The sequence below is a fragment of the Gilbertella persicaria genome, assembly GCF_025201335.1.
Source record: "Gilbertella persicaria strain CBS 190.32 chromosome Unknown B0P05scaffold_3, whole genome shotgun sequence".
In the NCBI taxonomy this organism is placed as follows: domain Eukaryota; kingdom Fungi; phylum Mucoromycota; class Mucoromycetes; order Mucorales; family Choanephoraceae; genus Gilbertella; species Gilbertella persicaria.
The window spans coordinates 399,945-418,027 of record NW_026251964.1 but is presented as its reverse complement, the minus strand read 5'-3'; the positions used below and the strand labels follow the sequence as shown (position 1 = coordinate 418,027).

Genomic DNA, 18,083 nt, shown 5'->3' with positions numbered 1-18,083 from the left:
ATACTTTGCGAATCATCTTTACAGTTGTTTATCATTCAAGATGAGATCTGTTTACTGGTTTCTGGATTATATGACTCTATTCCGTAAGAGTGTAAATGTTGATTCAGCTATATCATTGTTTAGAATGAACTCAGTTCTATTGCTATCAAACTATGACTAGCTGGCATAATAATAATAATAATAATAATAATAATATGACAAATGTTCTTGTTATGAGAAAAGATTTATTTGTGATAATATACTTTTTTTATTTAAAGTTATTTATACCAGATCATCAACAATAGTTAGATCGACTTGTCTGTTATAATGTTTTTTTTAACGAGGTTCATCTTATTAAAGAAAAATTAAGTTTTCCATCTGCTATTGGAGGAGCTAGCCAGTGCATTACTGAGGCCTGCAAGGAGCTGGCAACCACCTACGAGAATGCAGTTGTAGAAAGACTGAAAATATATTGAGAAGATTTTTGCAATATCAAATTCAAATTATGTTTGTTGTAAGAGCTAACAATCACATCCATTTACTCTAAATACTTAAATATTATGTATATAGTCCATGGCTCCGAAGGACGTCGACGATATTGTTATAAAATATGGATATCAGTATGTATGCCAAGGTGAAGCGGTGTGGCCTGAATAGAAATCACTTGAAGACCCTATGATCAAACGAAGAATCGATGAACTATGCCTGCCACTTAAAAACAAACTCGATGCTAGAGTTAGTATAAAATCATTAGCTGATAACCCTGGTTCCTTTATTCCTCTGTTGTTTCATATACTGGCTGTCTTTGAAAGGGAACATCAATCCCATAAAGCGTTTGACGTTAGAAGACTTCCTTTACCAAGGCTGTTCAATGTATTCCCTTCACTATCATGCCATTGGCGATCAGTGACAATTTCGGTCAATGCATTAGCAGCATTTCTTCCTGGTGAACCACTCCCCAGAGGGTATAATGATCAGCTGAATTTATTTTACAAGGTATTTGATTTTAAACCGCTTAGAACCAAATCGTAAGTACATAGTTGTAAAAAAATGTTTTTATATAATAGTCATTTAAAATATGTTTACTATTAGGATTGAATCTTTATTACCCACTGGAACAAATAAGAGGCTCTTTGGTAACCTGATCAGATCAGACGGTTTTTCTGTTGATTTTGTTTTTAACAAACGAACAATCAGAGAAAAACGTTTAACCAAGCAAATCAATCAAGTTGATCTGATCCTGGATGGTTTTGAGCAGCATGAAGTTGACAGCCACTATTTACCAATAGCCGTAGATCCAGGAAGAAAAAGGGTTTTCACTGTATTTGCTGGTTCAACTGGTAATATTAACAACTTCAGACAATGTTCCATCAAGGAATATTACCACTTGACAGGCTCTACAAAATTCTCAGCAGAGCAAGAGAAGAAAAAGAAAGCATGCGGTGTTAAGACGATTGAAACAAATATACCGACTAATAAGGCTGCCAATGAATCACTGTATATGGAGTATGCCATTTATATGCTCGAAAACATTGGTCGTATTTTCAGTTTTTACAATCAAGAAACTGCAAAAGAAACCTTTTTCTTGTACCAGGGTTGCCAACAAGCGCCGGAGCAAATGGTGAAAATGTTGTTAGATGGTACCAAGAAATACAACAAGAAGTCAAGAGGAAACAAACGAAAAAGAGAAAAGAACAAAGGGAAGCGGAAGAAGAAGGGGAACAAGTCCGGAAAGAAGGATAAAGGAAAGAGAAAAATGACACTGAAAACAACAGAAACAAGGTAAAAAGTTACTTGGGCATGGCTACGATAATTTTCATACTCATAAGTTTATGGTACTTAGAGAAAGCAATTTCTTTCAGTACAAACAGAAGGTACCACTGATAATATCTGGTAGTGGCATGTTTGGGAAGGATTATGTGAAGATAAAAACGGTCCAGACTGGTGTCACTGGTCTTCTATACAGAACGTTGAAAAAAAGAAAGAGGACTGGTGACTTACTCGCTGTGGACATTGATGAATATTTGATGTCCCAAATATGTTTTAAATGTGAAAGTAGGACTTTGGGTGGTATTAGTGATGCCCACAGTAGTAGCGTTCTCGTTTGCAAGACGTACAGAACATTATGGCAGCGTGACATCAACGCTAGTTTGAATATGATGAACATTGCCAAGTCAATTTGGAAAGGTGAAGGCCGTGCAGAACGATTCAAGAGAAATCAAAAAGAGAAGCAATGATCGCCGTAATAAACACGGTATTTCCTTCAGGAATTAAGATTGTTATAGGTAAAGTCATCTAGCATACTATTGTACCTTCTCTAATAATTCTTCTCTTTCTGTTTAATTTCCATTTTTATTTCGTCCAAAATAGGTAGGAAAAACATCTGGAAATTAATTTTGATTCGTCCAGAAAAAAACTAACATCGTCTGAATTCAAAGTAGGAATACTGTAAAACGACGCCAATTGAATTAGACAAAATTAGATTTTACAAAATCAGTAATTAGTATCGTTATCAGTTTTTTTCTTTCTTTCTTTTGTTATAAATAAATGACACATAATCTCAATCATATGCTTCGTAACTTGGAAAAACAAGTGAATAATTTTGCTTTGGTAATTTGTGTTTAGATATAAAAATACATTGACCCCTTATTTTTTTCTCTTTTTCTTTTTCTTTTTCTTTTTTCTTTTTTCTTTTTTCTTTTTTATTTTTATTTTTATTTTTATTTTTATTTTTATTTTTATTTTTATTTTTATTTTTATTTTTAGACAATGAATGATTCTACAAACCAAGTATCTTTAGGTAACTTCTTATTTAGCTTGAATTATACTCAATGATCATGCTATAGACAAGCGTTATCATAGTAACAATTCGGATAATGTTCCCTTGCAGCATTACAAGTCGCGTGCCATCCCTTCTCGTCATGACAACAGTATAGCTATTTGTGATGATGATGTCTGTATAGGCACCATTCTTCAAAGATCAGCCACCGCTCGTCGTCCTCAGCCTGAAAAACCACCTACGCTGAGTCATTCTCGATCCTTAAGAACCAACCATACAAAAGAACCCGTTTCTCAAGAGGATCAAGAATTGACTTTAGTCATGCAAAGAGCTTGGGCAGTCTTGGATGCTAATCATGACAAGAATCAAGTGGAGGTAAGATTCTTTAAATAGCATACAAGCTCATGTATTCTATAGCCAGAGGAGCCAGCTCATATGGTTAGCACAGCCCGTATTCATACGGTGCCATTAAAGACCTTAACAACTCGAATTTATATTGACGATGCCAAAAATCATAAAGTTGTGCAACTCACCAACCTTTTGACAACAGCTATGGTTGTACAGTATTTGAAAAAGAAAGGTTTGCTGGATACTTCAGAAGATTGGACCTTGTTTGAAATTGATAATAGTCATGGCATTGGTAAGTTTTTTTGTAGTATTTTATTTATGCAAAAAGAAAGAAAGACCACTTCGTGAATGGGAAGTTGTAATAGATGTATTGAGTGTATGGGAACCTGATGCAAGTAATGCTCTCCTGGTGAAGAAATATTCGTATCATTATAGTCTCATTTCAGAAGTAAGGAGAAAACAAAATAGGAGAATGTCAATTGATCTGTTATATAGTGCATTCTGCAGCAAAAGACGCCTTCTATGCATGGTTGGCTCTCAATTGAGTACAAGAAGAACAAATGGCAAAGACGATATTGCTTCATCAAGGATGGTGCTATTCATCATGCAAAAGACAATAATAAGGTTAGAAAAAATAATAATAGACATTTCAAACTAAGATTTAATTTAGAGCACATCATCTTCTATTTTGTGTTATTTGGCAACCTACGACGTTTATACTTTACTGCAATCACCCAAGGCAAGCCCTACACCTTATGTGATTGCTATTCGAGCTCAAGATAGACCGAGTATTTTTGAGAATGAAAATGATTTTATGCGGTTTTTAGCTGCAGAAAATCAAGAAGAAATGAAAGATTGGGTACTCAGTATACGCAGTGCCAAGGTAACACATAATCCCGAATATATACATCTGATTTTATTTTTAGAGTATTGTTCAATATCAACAGTATCCCAACCGAGTGGCAAATCCATTGGCTCATATTTCATTAGAGAATGCTGTTGATGAAAAATCAACCGTTCGCAGACACAAATCTACCAAAGAAACAACTAAACCAACAGAAGAACCTAAACATGTCTCCAGTCTTAGTCGTAGTGAATCCAGTCGACGAGGAGGAGATGAAAAGAGACCGTTAGGACGAAATGCAACAACACGTGGATTATCGAGAAACAACTCAAACGAAAACAATGACGGGCCTTTAATTGATTGCTTTGATGTACCTACATTCTCTAAAGGCTCTTTGTTGGCTAAAGAAGAACAACAAGAGCAAATACTCTATAGACAACAAGAATCCCAGGAACAAGAAGAGACAAACACCAGCAAGACACTGATTCAAGTAGAAGACCGTGTTACGTTTGCAAAAGGTTCTTTACTAGACCAAAAAGAACCTAGTCGAATGACAAGGTCAAAAAGTGTGCGTGAAGCATCGAGTGCAACAGAAACAGGTGAACATCGTCGACATGCATCTTTGCGAAGAAAGACAACTGCAAGAAGGCATCATGATGTGCCACTGCCTAACAATGCAGCCATTGCTTCTATACCTACCACTGGTTTAAATAGTCCTAAGCCTACTAGTAAAACAGCTCTTCTTCAGTTGGATGATACGCCTGAGAGTTTTCATACAAAAGAGCTTCATGGTCGACATGTCAAACCATTAATCAGTTTTGATGCAAATGAAAAATTTTCCAGGAAATTATAAATTTTATTATTGAGATTGAAGATTAATAAAATCACCTTTAGGTTGTGATAAAGGTTGTGTTTCTTTTGAATCTTTCTCTGATGTTGGTAATTTGCCTGCCTTTTGTAGTTCAGCAATTTCAGCAGCAGCTAAAAATACGATGAGCAAAAAAAAAAAAAAAAAAAAAAAAAAAAAATAGAATCGAGACTTACTTAAGAATCGACCGCCTGGACCTCTTGGACGACGCATAGCATGCTTATGTCTACTTTCATGAAGATATGGTTTTCTTGTTCTTTCCAACTTGTGAAGTTCTTCAAGTTTTAAACGAGCTGCACGTCTTTTGAGAATACGATGGTATTGCTTTGCATTCACATATAAAGGCTCTTCTTCAACAACAACAGGAGCAGTGGGAACAACCACTATAAGACACGCATGAGATACTTGTTTTCTTATGATGCTATTTACCTTGTCCTGGCTGTGGAGCCATCATACCAGCAGGCTATATCGAAAGTAAGTTAAGTAATGAAATGGTATTTCATAAAGCATTACCATAGCAACGTGTTGTTGAGAATAATTCAAGTGTTGTTGTGGCTGTTGTGGTTGAGGTTGTGTTGATGGCTGTGGTCTTGAATAAGAAAGTGGCGAATTATGAGCATCATTCTATAGATACGTTAATCAACATGTATATATTTAATACTTTACCAAAGGTTCTTGTGTGTTGGTTGTTTGAGCAGCAGTATTCTGCAAAGGTTGGTTTTGACCAGTACTGGGATCGCTGTAAGTGTTCATACTTGTGCCTTAAAATATATATGCAGAAATAACCTTTTTATTTTTTTTTGTGATTGCGGAGAGTAAGACCTGTCAAAGTAAGTCAAAGAATATGATAGGACAAGAGTTCTCCCAATCAAAAAGAAAGCAAAATAAAAAGACGAATGAAAAGATATGATGGGAACCAAGTTTTATACCATTCAAAGGTTTTTACGTAAATACGCCCCAAAAAAGATGACATTAGCTTTTGGGACTGTTATTCTTGAAAAAAGAATTTACTTACCAGTTAACTTTTGGTAGTGTTGCTGATGGCGCTTTTCTAGGCACCTTGGTCATCTTGATCTCTTGAGAGCTGTTGCAGCCTGCTGTTGATATCATAACCCGAACGTATATATTCACATAAGAAACTTCTTTTTTTACATGCGGCGTTAACATCTCGGTTCCAGTACTAAAAAAAAAAAACCAAAACATTCGTCTTGAATGAACACGATAAAAGAAATGACTACTTACTAGATCATGTTCTTGTACTGCCGAACATTGGGGACGCAGCTTCAACACATAGACAACACGGTTGCGCTCTAGCAGAAAAATAACACGATGAGTATTGGCTTCAATAAAACAATGCGTATAACTACCTAGTCCTCTGCCAGGACATTCACTTGTACGATACAGGATGTGATTGTCCTTATCAAAGCACTTCCAAGTAGAATACTTTTCAGCAGGCCTATTTTCTTGGTAGCTTGAACGATGTTTTTTCTTTCTATGTGCGCCACATAGATTAAAATCAATGACAAATGTACGCTTTTTCCTATTTATCTGTGATTGCATAGACGGACATGACGAACAACATTGTCAACCCTTCCATTACAGTAACACCAGATAACGGTTGTTTTGAATTCATTCACGGGAATCACAATGGCATGTTCAACAATAGCTCGGTGTACTCTCTGTTTATGAAATAATACAGTTAGTTCCACTGACATGAAAAGTAAAGGAATGATTACTCGCCTTTATTGGTACAGGCGTGTTGTCTTTATAGCTTCCTTTTAAAACAACAGAGCCATAGGCGACTATTGCTCTTTGTGGATCATCATGTCGTCTCAAATCTTCTTCAGCAAGTAGACGTCTGTGTTCCCTTCTCAACCTTTTTCTTGGCTAAGCAGAAGAGACATGAGCCAGCCTGAACTCTTCATCTTTTTTTTTTGTTTGACCTAGAACAACACACGCAGCATAATTGTTGGTCATTTATTGATTAGAGTAGTTATACCCTTTTCGTTCTCTATGACACCTAGTATTCATGTAATTATAGGTACTAGATGTCATAAGATATGTCAACCTATTCATGCTTTCAAAATACTTGCTTTGTGTAGACATCCAGGAATTGCATGATGTCTTCGCTTGTACATGTATTTCTTGTCTGAAGTGGGTCATATGAGGCTTGGATATCGTTCTTCGTTCTACATTATAATTTACAGCACACTTTAAACTATGGTAGAGTCGTAGTTTTGTGAGATCTCTCGATGCAAGGTATCCAAAGTAGATATAGTATACAGGTATTCATTGGATCCGGTCGATTTTCTAGAAAGAAAGTTTTAACATTAGAAAGAAAGTTAAGTAACATACTTTATCTGTTTATCTGTATGGTCTATTCACTATAATGCGGTTAAGACTGATTGAGTCTCGAGCAACTCTTCTATAAACATGTGACCAAAATGTAATGCTAGTAACTTTACGAAACTTGTAAACCAGTTTTTCAGAGCCTATGAGGATGATTTACTGAACACTAAAAATATTAGTATATTTTCTTTCAAGTTGTCTATATATTGATATTTTCGAGTTCATTAAATAGTTGATTTGCTAAAATTGTTTTATGATGGAGTTGGTGTGCTATGCTTCTTAAGTTGGGTATATTTGTTGAATAGCTTTGTTTAAGTTCTAGAGAAACTCAACTCGGACTAAAAGTACAAAATTTAAGGCATTTTTCCAAGTATGGTGTATTCTTCAGTAATATTGCGAATCATAGTCTAATACAATACGAGATAAGTAAATACGTATCTCATTTCTTCTCGTGTGATGTTTTACTCTATAATCTTTAGAGTTTCTACCTAAGAGAGTACTAAGTTTGAGCTTTCTATTGGGGAAACTTATTTTGATCCTCTCGTCTACGCGAGGAGCAAGAGCAGGAGCAGGGACTAGAAGAGGAAGAAGAGCTGGAGGAAGTTCTGGATCAGTAGGAGCAGTGGCTGCAACAGATCGCCTTTTCATTGATGCTGGACGACCTGTTGGTCTTCGTTTTCTTGTTTAAGTAGACCACATGAGTATGTTCGAAATGCCTCATTATTTTTTTTAGAAAAAAAAACTTATCATTTATGGGAAATCTGTTTAGAAGGTAAATTAAGTAGAGAGATATTAAACATGAGTTCCTAATTGTTAAAGTATTTATGTACATTTAACAACAACAAATATGAACTTGATTTAGACTGATGCAAGGCTAGTTTGAGTCTGTAGAAATCTTTGGATTTATCAATCGCAATTGTAAACAGGTTTCTTAGTTATGCACCACTCCTTTTTTCCCTTTGTACTACCTCCTATCAGATATGTTTAAACCGAAATTCGCAGAGTACTGGATAGAGAAGGTGCTGTCCTAAAGAATACAAAATGCATAAATGTATATTTATTAGTGGCGAACACTCTGTCCACTTCAAACGGAAACATGTTAACAATATAACTGTTATTAGTTTTTCTGTCTCTCATTTTATCATACAGCGTTCTTTTTTCACACAAACAAATCATTTATTTTTGGTTTGATAAATGGCCGGCTTCTTTATTTCTGATAAACAACCAAATAATTTGATAAATTACTCTTTTTCGTAAAATGGCTGCAAGTACTTCCTCTTCATCCAATCCAAAAAGTAACCACTTTTGTATGGGTAATGAAGTGTTCTGTAGCTACCTCCTCTCTATCCGTTACCCTGCGAGTTTCGGTTTGAACATGTCCGATAGGGAATAGTGTATAAGAAACTTGCTTTTGTAGATCCATTTGACACCAAAAACTGATTCAGAGTTTTCAATCTCTTCCATGTAGTTCTCGATGGCATGAGTTACAATGGTTTTAGGCAAAGGTAAGTACTTCTTCATAATAATACTGTTGGACATTTTTTTTGCTTAATAAAATTGGAATAAAGTGTTTTTTTTAAAAAAAAAAAAACTTAAATGTTTATTTAAAATATGCTTTAAGCTTTAACGCGCTCTCGACAAATGCACTTCTGTTAAGTACTTTAGAAATTCACTTAAAATGGAGTGATATAAGGACGTACCCATTTAAAGGTTGGCGTCATCAGTCCTTTCCTCTTTTTTTTTTTTTTTTCTCGGGCGGATATTCAAATAAGTGTTTTTTTCTTTTATAACACTTTTCGGGCATGGATTATGAAATCTATCAAAACAATCATGCTAAATATATCCATATTACACAACACAGCATAAAAGCGAAACAGATCATTCGTGATATCATCCAAGACTATTCAATATCAACCTATCGAGACCATTTACTGGATCTTATTCACTTGATTTTGAAGCATCAACGTACTTGTTCTGTTTCTGAATGTCAAGCAGAGCATGGTTTATCAGATTTAATATTGTCTGAATCCAACAAGGATCGGCCCATGTCATGCTCTTTAGTGATATGCTTTATTGATCTACTCAAATCTTCTTCCCCTCCACCCAATGCGACATTAAATCAATTATTTGCTGTCACAAGAGAATTGTGGTGGCACGAGAAGGTTTATATGTGTCGAAAATCAATGGAGCTCAGTTATCGAATGATACCTTATATCGAGAATGATGAACCTATCATAACCAATGTTATACGCTATATAGAAGATGTAAGCCATTGCTTCAAGCAGCAAGATTTGGATCGTTTTCAATCAATAGAATATACCGAGTTTTTCTATACACCCACTATAAATACTATGACATTCGATAGAGAAACCATCAAACGATTGATTCAAATCATCATGGCTTTATTTCTAAAGCATACAACACACTTCCCGCCTGGTTTAGAAGCATTAGCCAACACGATATCAAGTAAGAGAACATGATGACATGATTGTCGTATTCATACTGTAGTGCTCTATCATACATATCAAGCAAGTATCCGTCCAATCGAACTGTTGTTCAACATGTGTTGTGCTAATGATGATGATACAACGCAATTGCTAGACACTGTACTCACTGTCTATCAACAAGACATGTACTGTATGACGCTTTTACAGCACATTCAAGTCAATCCACACTCACTTTTCCTGTTCTTTTTACAACAATGCGGTTCAACACACGATATCTTGATTGACTCGCTGTTGAATGATTCAGACTTCTTGGCTTATTTCTATCGTTATGTTGTCTATGCACACCAAGACATTCACCAGTTTTATGCAGCACTTGTGGTGTTGGATATGGTCAATCCATTCAGATGGATCCTAAGAGACACAGTGCGTGTCTTACAAGGAGACGGATTCCCATACAACACAAAACCCTTGATAAGGCGCTTGTGTATGTTACAAGAACAATTGTTATCTTTATTGTCATAATATCTACATGCTAAAGATCTATGGAAAAATGAAATGTGTATTAATAATTAAACTGGTGTAGTATTGATTGAAACAATGGGTTGAGAAGGTTTTGAAGATTTAAAATTGGAACAAATAGACCAAACAAATGCAGCTAATTTGGGTCTTTGTTCAGCAATGCTCGTCAGTTCCTTTTCGTAGGGAATAAAGTAGGGCGCACTCTGGGGATCTTTTGAGAGCCAGTTGAGTAAATGAGAGGCAACAAGGGCAATGCCTTGAATGTCAGACATATCAACCGGTTTTACCCTAGGCGACGTGGTACTTGTTAATGAAATTTGAGATGCAGGTGTGGAAGGTGAAGGTGAAAGTGAAGGTTCAGGGCTCTGTACAGGGCTGTTGCAACAACTTTCGCCTACTTGATTGTAGAAATGGGTGCGTAAATGGGATATCCAGCCGTCTTTAGATGAAAATAAGTTTTGTTCGTTTTTGCAGTGGGACCAACTACAGACATAGTGTTCACTCTCCATGGTGGATGGCATATGGTCATGGAGTATATGACGTTGAAGTGTAAATGTATCATCGAATAAAAGTGAGCATTGAGCCCATTTACAAGGTACTTGAGGGCCTATAGGAAATAGATGAGTGACATTTGTTGACATACATGTATACATACGGTCTTGTAAAATACTCATTTTGATCTGTATGCCAATGATATTTAAACCTTCAACAACAGGAGCGGATTGGCCAGGACTGCCTAACAAAGACTTGGTTTCGGTAGTAGATACTTTCGGAAAAGCAATTTTCATAACTGTATAAAAATCTCTCATCTTGAGTGCTTTTTCTAATCCAAATCTAGCTTCATAAAGCAAATACATGTCATCCAAAGATAACACACTGCTTCTATCGGCTACTTCAAACTTGTCTTTCAACCTGATACAAAGCATGAGTTGACATTGACCTTCATTTTACTCCCTTACCATCCTAAACATCGAAAAGGTTCATCTAATTTTTGATATTCAGTCAAGTTAGGCACACGAGGCACTATAGGTTCAACAGGCGTAGTAGATACGGTGGGGTTAGGTGTAGTCAAAGCTGTATCTTCTTGAATAAATCGAGTACAGAAATACTTTGATTTGGTCATTAAAAGCGAGATCAACAATCCAACATACGCATTCGAGGGAGGTGATACCAAGAATCGAGAACGAGCCTGGGCTGAAATACGGGTGTACTGGTAAATGTATTCAAGTGAAGTACCGACTAATTCTTCATCATTCGATAACAGCATTTGTGCAATGCGTGTCATGACAGGACTGGTCTCTAAATAGGCATGGTTGACTTGGTTCATGGTGAGCCATGTCAGTGTACGAATAGAGCCAATCACCAAGTATCGATCATGAGCAGCCACCAGTGTTTGCACACATTGAAGGCAAGGATCTTGTGTTGAATCGAGTTCCATATGCGCAGCCATGTTTTCCAGCACATCCATCGAATGCCTTCCAAGTTCAACATGACCTGTACTCATGGATGCCTGTAAGCCTTGCACCAAAAGCTCCTTCACCATGGTGTTTTTAGCCAATAAAGGGACATGGCTTGTTAAAAAAGAAAAGTTGCGCAAGATATGAAGTACTTTAAGCGAAATATCCAAATGACCACATGTTTCGCTGTCTGTGGCATATGTCATCGTGATGGGTGATAAGGTGCTTTTAGACGTATTGTTATTCAGCATGCTGTTTAGCGTATCTGTAGCACTGGTAGGTAATGCATTATCGGCTACATGCGTAGTAAGACAAGGTTGAGCAAGTGAGACAAGCAACTGTAAAAGAAAAGGAGAGGTGTTCAAATCAAGCTTTTCGGGACATTCAAATGAGATGGTCACTATTTCATCCAAGGCCCATTCCACATCTTTCCCTTCTCCAAACTGTAAAGCAAATAAAATGCGGTCCCTTTCAGTAAACACACTTTGATCTTCTACAGCAGGTGAGGGAGTATTAGAAGCTGTAGGGGAATACACAGTCGTATCTACATTCAAGTTGCTAAAATCGTATAAAAGAGGGTTGCTCAATTGTTGCAATACAGTCAAGGGATCGACAAGACTAGTGGGAGGTGTAGAAGGAGGAGGAGGGTTGGTTTTTGATTTTGATTTTGTTGTCTTTGTTGTTGATTTTATGGTGGGCGATGTCTTTTTGATGACAGATTTGTATGCTTTACCAGCCAAAGTAGATGATTTATGAGCATTTGGACCCAATAATTCCTTTGGTGGTTTCCAATCCTTTTTCCATAATTTTTCCTCTTCCCAGCCCAACTAGGTGCGCATGCATCAGGATACAAAACCATCCAAATCCAATCACTTACCAAATTACGTATATAAACACCCTTAAGAATATAAGCACTGTTGGTACAAGTAGAAGGAAATTGAAAAATATCGCCCACTTGCTTCCATCCTCTATTCTTTGTCACTTCTTCAAAACCACCTGAACTAGCAACGACTTGAAATATTTTATATAAATCCAGTCTTCTTCCACCCAAGACAGGTTCTGCTTGAAGTGTTGTGCTAACAAGGCCATAAGTTACTGTCAATTGTAGTATATGCTTACCCTTTTTCAAGGTGGAATTGCTTTAATTCTTTTATAAAGTTGACATATTCAGGTGTACGGTCTATGGTATCACGCAACCTCGTCATAACAAACGTATTTTTATTGATGTTCTCACTTTTGTTGAAAAAATAAGTTTTGTAAGAGAGAAAAAGACAATGAAAAAAAAATAGTTTTTATTCTTTTTTTTTTTTTTTTTTTTGTGTGGCTTGTCAACATACTAACCAATCAGACACATTAAACATGCAAAACCTTCATTTTTACCATTCCTTTAAGCTTGTTTGGACTCTTTGTAGAAACACATCATCAATTGCAGCATCTTGTTTTATTAGTTTTTGGACCCAAGGTATCCGTGATCCTAGACTCTTGATTATTTTCTGTAGTTTTGTCTCAGATACATCTTGACGCCAATGTTCTGCAAACACTACTTTTTCAGGCGAGTTTTTATATACATCTAATAAAGCAAACTAACACAATAAGTCTATGATCTATATAAAATGTATTACCATTCTCTCTTCTGCTTCTTGTGATAGACTATCGTTTTCTTTCAATTCATACACCAATCGCTTAGGAATAGGTCGATCACTATGAGCATTATTGACATGAAACCAATTGATCACACTAGCAGAGCCCGGCAAAGCAGGATCATAAGGGCCCACAATTGCACCCACAAAAGGCTCTAAAGAATGAACATGCTCCTCTCGGCAAAGGATTTGATAGTTTCTTTGATTTTCAATATCTACCAAACTAGGATCGGGTATAAAGGTAGGATGTGAGTGATACCAGCCAACGACCTTCATGTTACGTTCCTCAATCAATTGACGTGTCTCAATGGCACTGGTAGGATCCATTTCAACATTCACATCATTTTGGCCTGTTTCTATCGAACGACAAGGATAGGCTTCTTTGACCACCAACTGTTTGGTATCTTTATCCCAGTCACCAGCCAAGAAACCAATGATTTCGGTAGTCATCAGATGAGCGTGGAAATCCATGGCCAATAACACATTGGATTCCACAGCCAATTCAAAAGGTTGGCTACCGAGTGCACCAGTGCCTGGTTTGCCTGTAAATGGTTCACATTTGATCATGGTCAAAGGATCACTAAAGCATGACATGAGTCTATATTTAACATAGCATCACTTACTCGTCTTTACTGATTTGACCATAATTGACAGACTCGCGTTGTTTTCTTAGACGGGAAGAAGAATAAGAGGTTCTTCCTTTAGCATCATAATGTATGTCTGAATGATCTGTACTATTTAAATCATGAGTTATTTCATTTGCATAAAGAACATGACTTGCGTTGAGGATTGGGTAGGAGAAGGTGTAGTGCTTGTGTTTGGTTTATTTTCGGTAATTTGCAAAGTCTCAGTTTGTTTCTCGACTGCTTTTGCCACTTCTTCAACCATTGGCTCTACATTATTCTCCTTGGGTGTGTTTAAGCGTCCTAAATAAGGCTTAGCAGCAGCAGAATTAGGGTCCAAAGGTTTTCCAGACAAAGTATAACCTTCCCCTGATTCTCTGACTTTGGGAGGTAAAGGAATATTGTCTCTAAACATTTTGATAAAATGCTTTTGAGCATGACTTCGAATCGAATTGGCATCTCTTGTACCAATATGTCGTTGAAGCTAATTTATTAGTCTTCGATAGAAATAAAATGTCTCCCTTCCTTACTTTTGTCCAATCTCGACCAAACATATCAAGTCCTTCTAAGAAATGCTTTTCTTCCATGTCAGTATAAACGCCTGTATTGTACCCTTCAGGAACAGGCTTCCTAGGCTTTTTACTGACACGTTCTTCTGGTTTCTTGGGCTCTATCTCCGTGACTTCTTCTGAAGTTTCCATGATGGGCTGGGACACTATTTTCTTTTTCCTGCCTCGTTTACCTTGATTTAAATGAGTTGTCTTGTTCTTTATTTCATCCTATTACCTGTGCTTGGTTTAACGTTCTTTTTTTTACGTGGATCAAAGTCGTCCTCAGAATTCTCTTCATAACTATCGTCATATTCTTCATGCATTTGATATGGATCATAACCTCGGTTATCGTTGCTGTACTCGGCATAGTAACTATCATTGCCTTGTATCATGGCATCTTCTGCTAATAACTGAGCAATTAATGCCGAGCTCATTTCTTCTTCTTTATCTTTTGAAATGGGTTTTGTCTCTTTTTTTGTCATAATAATAATAATGAAAAAAAAAACGCGTCTTTGATGAGAATAAGAAAAAAAAAAGAGCCCTTTTTCGTTTGATGTCGCGCTCAGGGGACTCCAGAAAATAAGAAAAAAAATTTATTGAAAAAGAGTAGACATGGCTTTTGATAAGGCTTGATGCCATTGAGGCGCCTTTTCTAATACGACAAGGCGTTGTTGGCACATGGCCAACATGGTCTTTCTATACTTGTCCATTCTTGCTTCCTGGTCTTGTGGCGACATGTGTTGTGTAATGCCTGGAATATGCTGGGCAGATTGCCAACTCAGATAATCCCAAATCATACGAAACAAAATATCACCTAAATCTTTAGCAGACATAAACGGAAACAACGGATGGGTATTCACCAGAAACTCGGGTAAGATAGGCTTCATAAAAGCCACCAGCCGTATGGTTTCTTCTAGCTGGGTGGCAAAACTAAGTGTGGTAGGTACATTCACGACTTCTTTCATGTGCCAAAACACAATAAAATAGACTAGAATGCTGCGTACCATGTCTCTTGTTTGAGCCATGCTGTATTTTTCCAAGATGAGAAACAAGACAGGGTGGTCTTTAAATGCACCACCGATCATAATGTCGTTTTGATAGGGTATATTCATAGGCAGGACATCATGGTACGTGTTAAACGAGACAGAGATAGGTTGCCATAGTCTTAGTAAATGGGACAAGACATGGTGGTTGATGTCCGTAGAGAGTCCGTTAAATAAAGAAGCTGTTCTTGCGATATTGTCTGTATAGACACAGTCTCTTATATCCTGAGTCCATGAAAGGCAAGTGATAAACTGAGGTGGTTTTGAAGTAGGCATGGGCGGTGGCAAATAGTCATGCTGAGTGACTTGGTCAAGGAGACTTTGTCGTTCTTGTTGAATGGACACTGTATCCATGGAAGGAAAGATTTCCAAAGCACCTCCTAAGATACAGTCCATCGTAAAGCACAACATGGTTTTCGCTAATTCTGTATTTTGACAACAACAGGAGACTATAAAGAAAAGGAGGAGAGATAAGCATGAAAATAAACAGGGGAGACTTACTTAGTTTTTGTTGTTCTTCAATCACGCACAATTCCTCCTCTAGATTGACTCGGAGATAACGTCCCTTAATATGTCTAAACCAAGCATCCATCAACAATTTAGAGACAGTCGTAAATTCCTCCGTAGCGATATGCTGCCAAAAACGAGAATGAGTCAAGACACGATACCCCATAGCCCTGCATTGAATGGAAGGATGGTTCAAGAACAATAGAGACACTTGACGCCAGTGATTTACCATGTATTTCTGAAAAGCATCAAAACCTGGTTTGTCTCCTTCAAAAGGTGCAAACAACATGGCTAGATTACCCAGGATTTTCTCAATATTGACAGATCCTTCATTATCTGCAATATGCATCGCAATCGCTTTTGAAAAGATCTGTTCTAGTACAAATCTACTCTATTAGAAATAGCCAGTCTGTAAATCACTTACTGAAATAAGTCTGGCCATTTTGCCTCTGCAGAAGAAACAAGGTCAAGAATAAAATAGCGTATACCATCAGCAGATGCTTCGTCTATGGGTTGATCTACTCGGGTAATCAATTGAACAAACATCTGGATAGCTTCTTCTTTTTTAGTATCATTAAAAAAATCCAGCTGTAAAAGAAAAAGAGGGATTTGAAGATCATGTGTGCCCCTCGAAGGTCTTTTGTCTGAAGAAAAGAGTGTCATGGTCCATCCAACTAGGTCAATAGAAGAAGGTTTCAAGTCTAATTGTTCAAAAGAAGGTTTAAGTGTGTCGATCATAGACCTTCCTCCTGTCTAACCACTCGAAAGTTAAGCTCTTTTTTTTTCTTTTCTTATTCATGTATTCATACCGGAACAAGATGCTTCAAGTCTAAGCGAGAATCATGAATGAGTGTATCCAGCATAATGGCTACATCCATAGCATGCTTCATAAACAATCCATTCTGTTCAAAAGCAACTGATTTAAGCCAACGGGGGAAAATAGAAGCAATGGTTTGAAGCTTGTCGTCTATCTTAATCAAGGATGATTGATATGTCTTTTCATAAAGAAAGATAGTTCCTGCAACTCCGTGGTCACATAAGAGTCTAAAAAGAATAGACCAAGACTCTTTTAAAGATAAGCAAACAAGAATAGGAGAACAATGTACCTTTAAACAACATAGCCGAGGTTTTTGGCAGGAACAATAAATAAGATAAGGTAAATTTTTGTAAATCTAGTTTCTTGTCAATAAACACAAAAAAAGAGAGAAACAATAGGAGTTACCTGTTGTCAAGGGTTGATTGTGTTCAATCCAGCCCAGATAGTCTTGAAATAACTCAACAACAGAATCTATCACTATCTGCTTATGACCATTGAGCAAGTGAATAAATAGACAATTGCTTATGTAGACTAAATTCTTTTGGCTGTGATCTGTTGCACTATATAGAACATTAAGGTCAAGTTGATAGACAGGTAAAATCTACCTTGCAGATGTTCCCAAATAAGGGTTATTGTAGGAGACATTTCCAAGAATAAACAGTTGATGAATTCGACGAGTAACAATCTGGGGTAATTTTTCTCCAACAAGACATAGGAGCCAAACCATACTTGTTGATTCCACTTGTACATGCTACATAGGATTAGCATAGGCAATATGAAGAAAACTTACTTTAAATAAAGTGTCTAATGAACTTTATGTCTATGTTAGTCATCCTCTTGATGAAAATACTACTTTACTCTATACAATTCACTGCTTTTTCAAAAAGGATAATATCTTTGATCAAGTCAAGTAATGCTTGATCTAAAGGATCTGTCATTTCTAAATATGGAAATTAAGTGATGTGCTACTAATTTTCAATCAAGACATACGTGCTGCCATGCTCTTTCTTGATTTGAGTGTGTCATAAACCCACTTGAAATGAATGCGTTAACATGGTTGTGACTCAACACAGACGTGCTTACAATAGTTATTTCCTTTGCATCATCGAGAATAAATCGTTTTAGTTTTCGAATACAGAGAACAAGAGGCTTTTGATCCTCTCCAGGTCGATAAGAAGCAATAACATTCGATAATCTCTCAAGTTCTTCTAGCATTCGAAATAAAAGAAAAGAGAGAAAAAAGGTTCGTGATTCGGTGTCTGAATTTAATTTGACGCGTTCAACGTCACTCGCTATGCAAGTTTTTTTTTTT

The 18,083-nt window shown here is 36.7% G+C and overlaps 9 protein-coding genes across 9 annotated transcripts; 4 read left to right on the top strand and 5 right to left on the bottom strand.

Moving 5' to 3' along the window:
* The first annotated feature begins 367 nt into the window (after positions 1–367).
* On the top strand, positions 368–1,893 carry B0P05DRAFT_502906 (uncharacterized protein). The gene is made up of 3 exons (XM_051575472.1): positions 368–493; positions 550–1,007; positions 1,072–1,893. The coding sequence occupies exons 2-3, from the start codon at positions 655–657 to the stop codon at positions 1,763–1,765; spliced, it is 1,047 nt and encodes a 348-aa protein (XP_051439091.1). The 5' UTR covers positions 368–493; positions 550–654; the 3' UTR covers positions 1,766–1,893.
* On the top strand, positions 1,720–2,116 carry B0P05DRAFT_524226 (uncharacterized protein; the record flags this gene model as incomplete). Its single annotated transcript, XM_051576175.1, has 1 exon — positions 1,720–2,116. A coding segment is annotated over exon 1 (164 nt), but the record flags the coding sequence as incomplete, so codon positions are not given.
* Positions 2,117–2,518: 402 nt separating this feature from the next.
* On the top strand, positions 2,519–4,838 carry B0P05DRAFT_524218 (uncharacterized protein). Its single transcript, XM_051576174.1, has 8 exons — positions 2,519–2,589; positions 2,746–2,779; positions 2,826–3,133; positions 3,176–3,398; positions 3,439–3,554; positions 3,602–3,730; positions 3,777–3,989; positions 4,033–4,838. Exons 1-8 carry the CDS (start codon positions 2,527–2,529, stop codon positions 4,801–4,803), a joined length of 1,857 nt encoding a protein of 618 aa, XP_051439089.1. The 5' UTR covers positions 2,519–2,526; the 3' UTR covers positions 4,804–4,838.
* Positions 4,460–5,700, bottom strand: B0P05DRAFT_169835 (CCAAT-binding transcription factor (CBF-B/NF-YA) subunit B-domain-containing protein). Its single transcript, XM_051573131.1, has 5 exons — positions 5,485–5,700; positions 5,332–5,442; positions 5,248–5,281; positions 4,995–5,201; positions 4,460–4,931 (listed from the first exon to the last, which is right to left on the bottom strand). Exons 1-5 carry the CDS (start codon positions 5,569–5,571, stop codon positions 4,810–4,812), a joined length of 561 nt encoding a protein of 186 aa, XP_051439088.1. The 5' UTR covers positions 5,572–5,700; the 3' UTR covers positions 4,460–4,809.
* On the bottom strand, positions 5,701–6,617 carry B0P05DRAFT_169853 (uncharacterized protein). Its single transcript, XM_051573132.1, has 2 exons — positions 6,559–6,617; positions 5,701–6,497 (listed from the first exon to the last, which is right to left on the bottom strand). The coding sequence occupies exon 2, from the start codon at positions 6,376–6,378 to the stop codon at positions 5,830–5,832; it is 549 nt and encodes a 182-aa protein (XP_051439087.1). The 5' UTR covers positions 6,379–6,497; positions 6,559–6,617; the 3' UTR covers positions 5,701–5,829.
* A 2,694-nt stretch (positions 6,618–9,311) lies between these two features.
* Positions 9,312–10,127, top strand: B0P05DRAFT_449446 (uncharacterized protein; the record flags this gene model as incomplete). The annotated part of the gene is made up of 2 exons (XM_051573867.1): positions 9,312–9,633; positions 9,697–10,127. Coding segments are annotated over 2 exons (753 nt in total), but the record flags the coding sequence as incomplete, so codon positions are not given.
* B0P05DRAFT_524204 (uncharacterized protein) lies at positions 10,116–12,850 on the bottom strand. The gene is made up of 4 exons (XM_051576173.1): positions 12,710–12,850; positions 12,468–12,666; positions 11,093–12,417; positions 10,116–11,045 (listed from the first exon to the last, which is right to left on the bottom strand). The coding sequence occupies exons 1-4, from the start codon at positions 12,793–12,795 to the stop codon at positions 10,184–10,186; spliced, it is 2,472 nt and encodes an 823-aa protein (XP_051439085.1). The 5' UTR covers positions 12,796–12,850; the 3' UTR covers positions 10,116–10,183.
* A 48-nt stretch (positions 12,851–12,898) lies between these two features.
* On the bottom strand, positions 12,899–14,938 carry B0P05DRAFT_524201 (uncharacterized protein). The gene is made up of 6 exons (XM_051576172.1): positions 14,640–14,938; positions 14,384–14,595; positions 14,012–14,337; positions 13,854–13,964; positions 13,213–13,810; positions 12,899–13,173 (listed from the first exon to the last, which is right to left on the bottom strand). The coding sequence occupies exons 1-6, from the start codon at positions 14,884–14,886 to the stop codon at positions 12,967–12,969; spliced, it is 1,701 nt and encodes a 566-aa protein (XP_051439084.1). The 5' UTR covers positions 14,887–14,938; the 3' UTR covers positions 12,899–12,966.
* On the bottom strand, positions 14,939–18,074 carry B0P05DRAFT_524194 (uncharacterized protein). Its single transcript, XM_051576171.1, has 11 exons — positions 17,855–18,074; positions 17,762–17,804; positions 17,630–17,711; positions 17,562–17,583; positions 17,377–17,522; positions 17,177–17,331; positions 17,061–17,126; positions 16,764–17,020; positions 16,379–16,707; positions 15,949–16,340; positions 14,939–15,896 (listed from the first exon to the last, which is right to left on the bottom strand). The coding sequence occupies exons 1-11, from the start codon at positions 17,984–17,986 to the stop codon at positions 14,998–15,000; spliced, it is 2,523 nt and encodes an 840-aa protein (XP_051439083.1). The 5' UTR covers positions 17,987–18,074; the 3' UTR covers positions 14,939–14,997.
* Between the last annotated feature and the right edge of the window lie 9 nt (positions 18,075–18,083).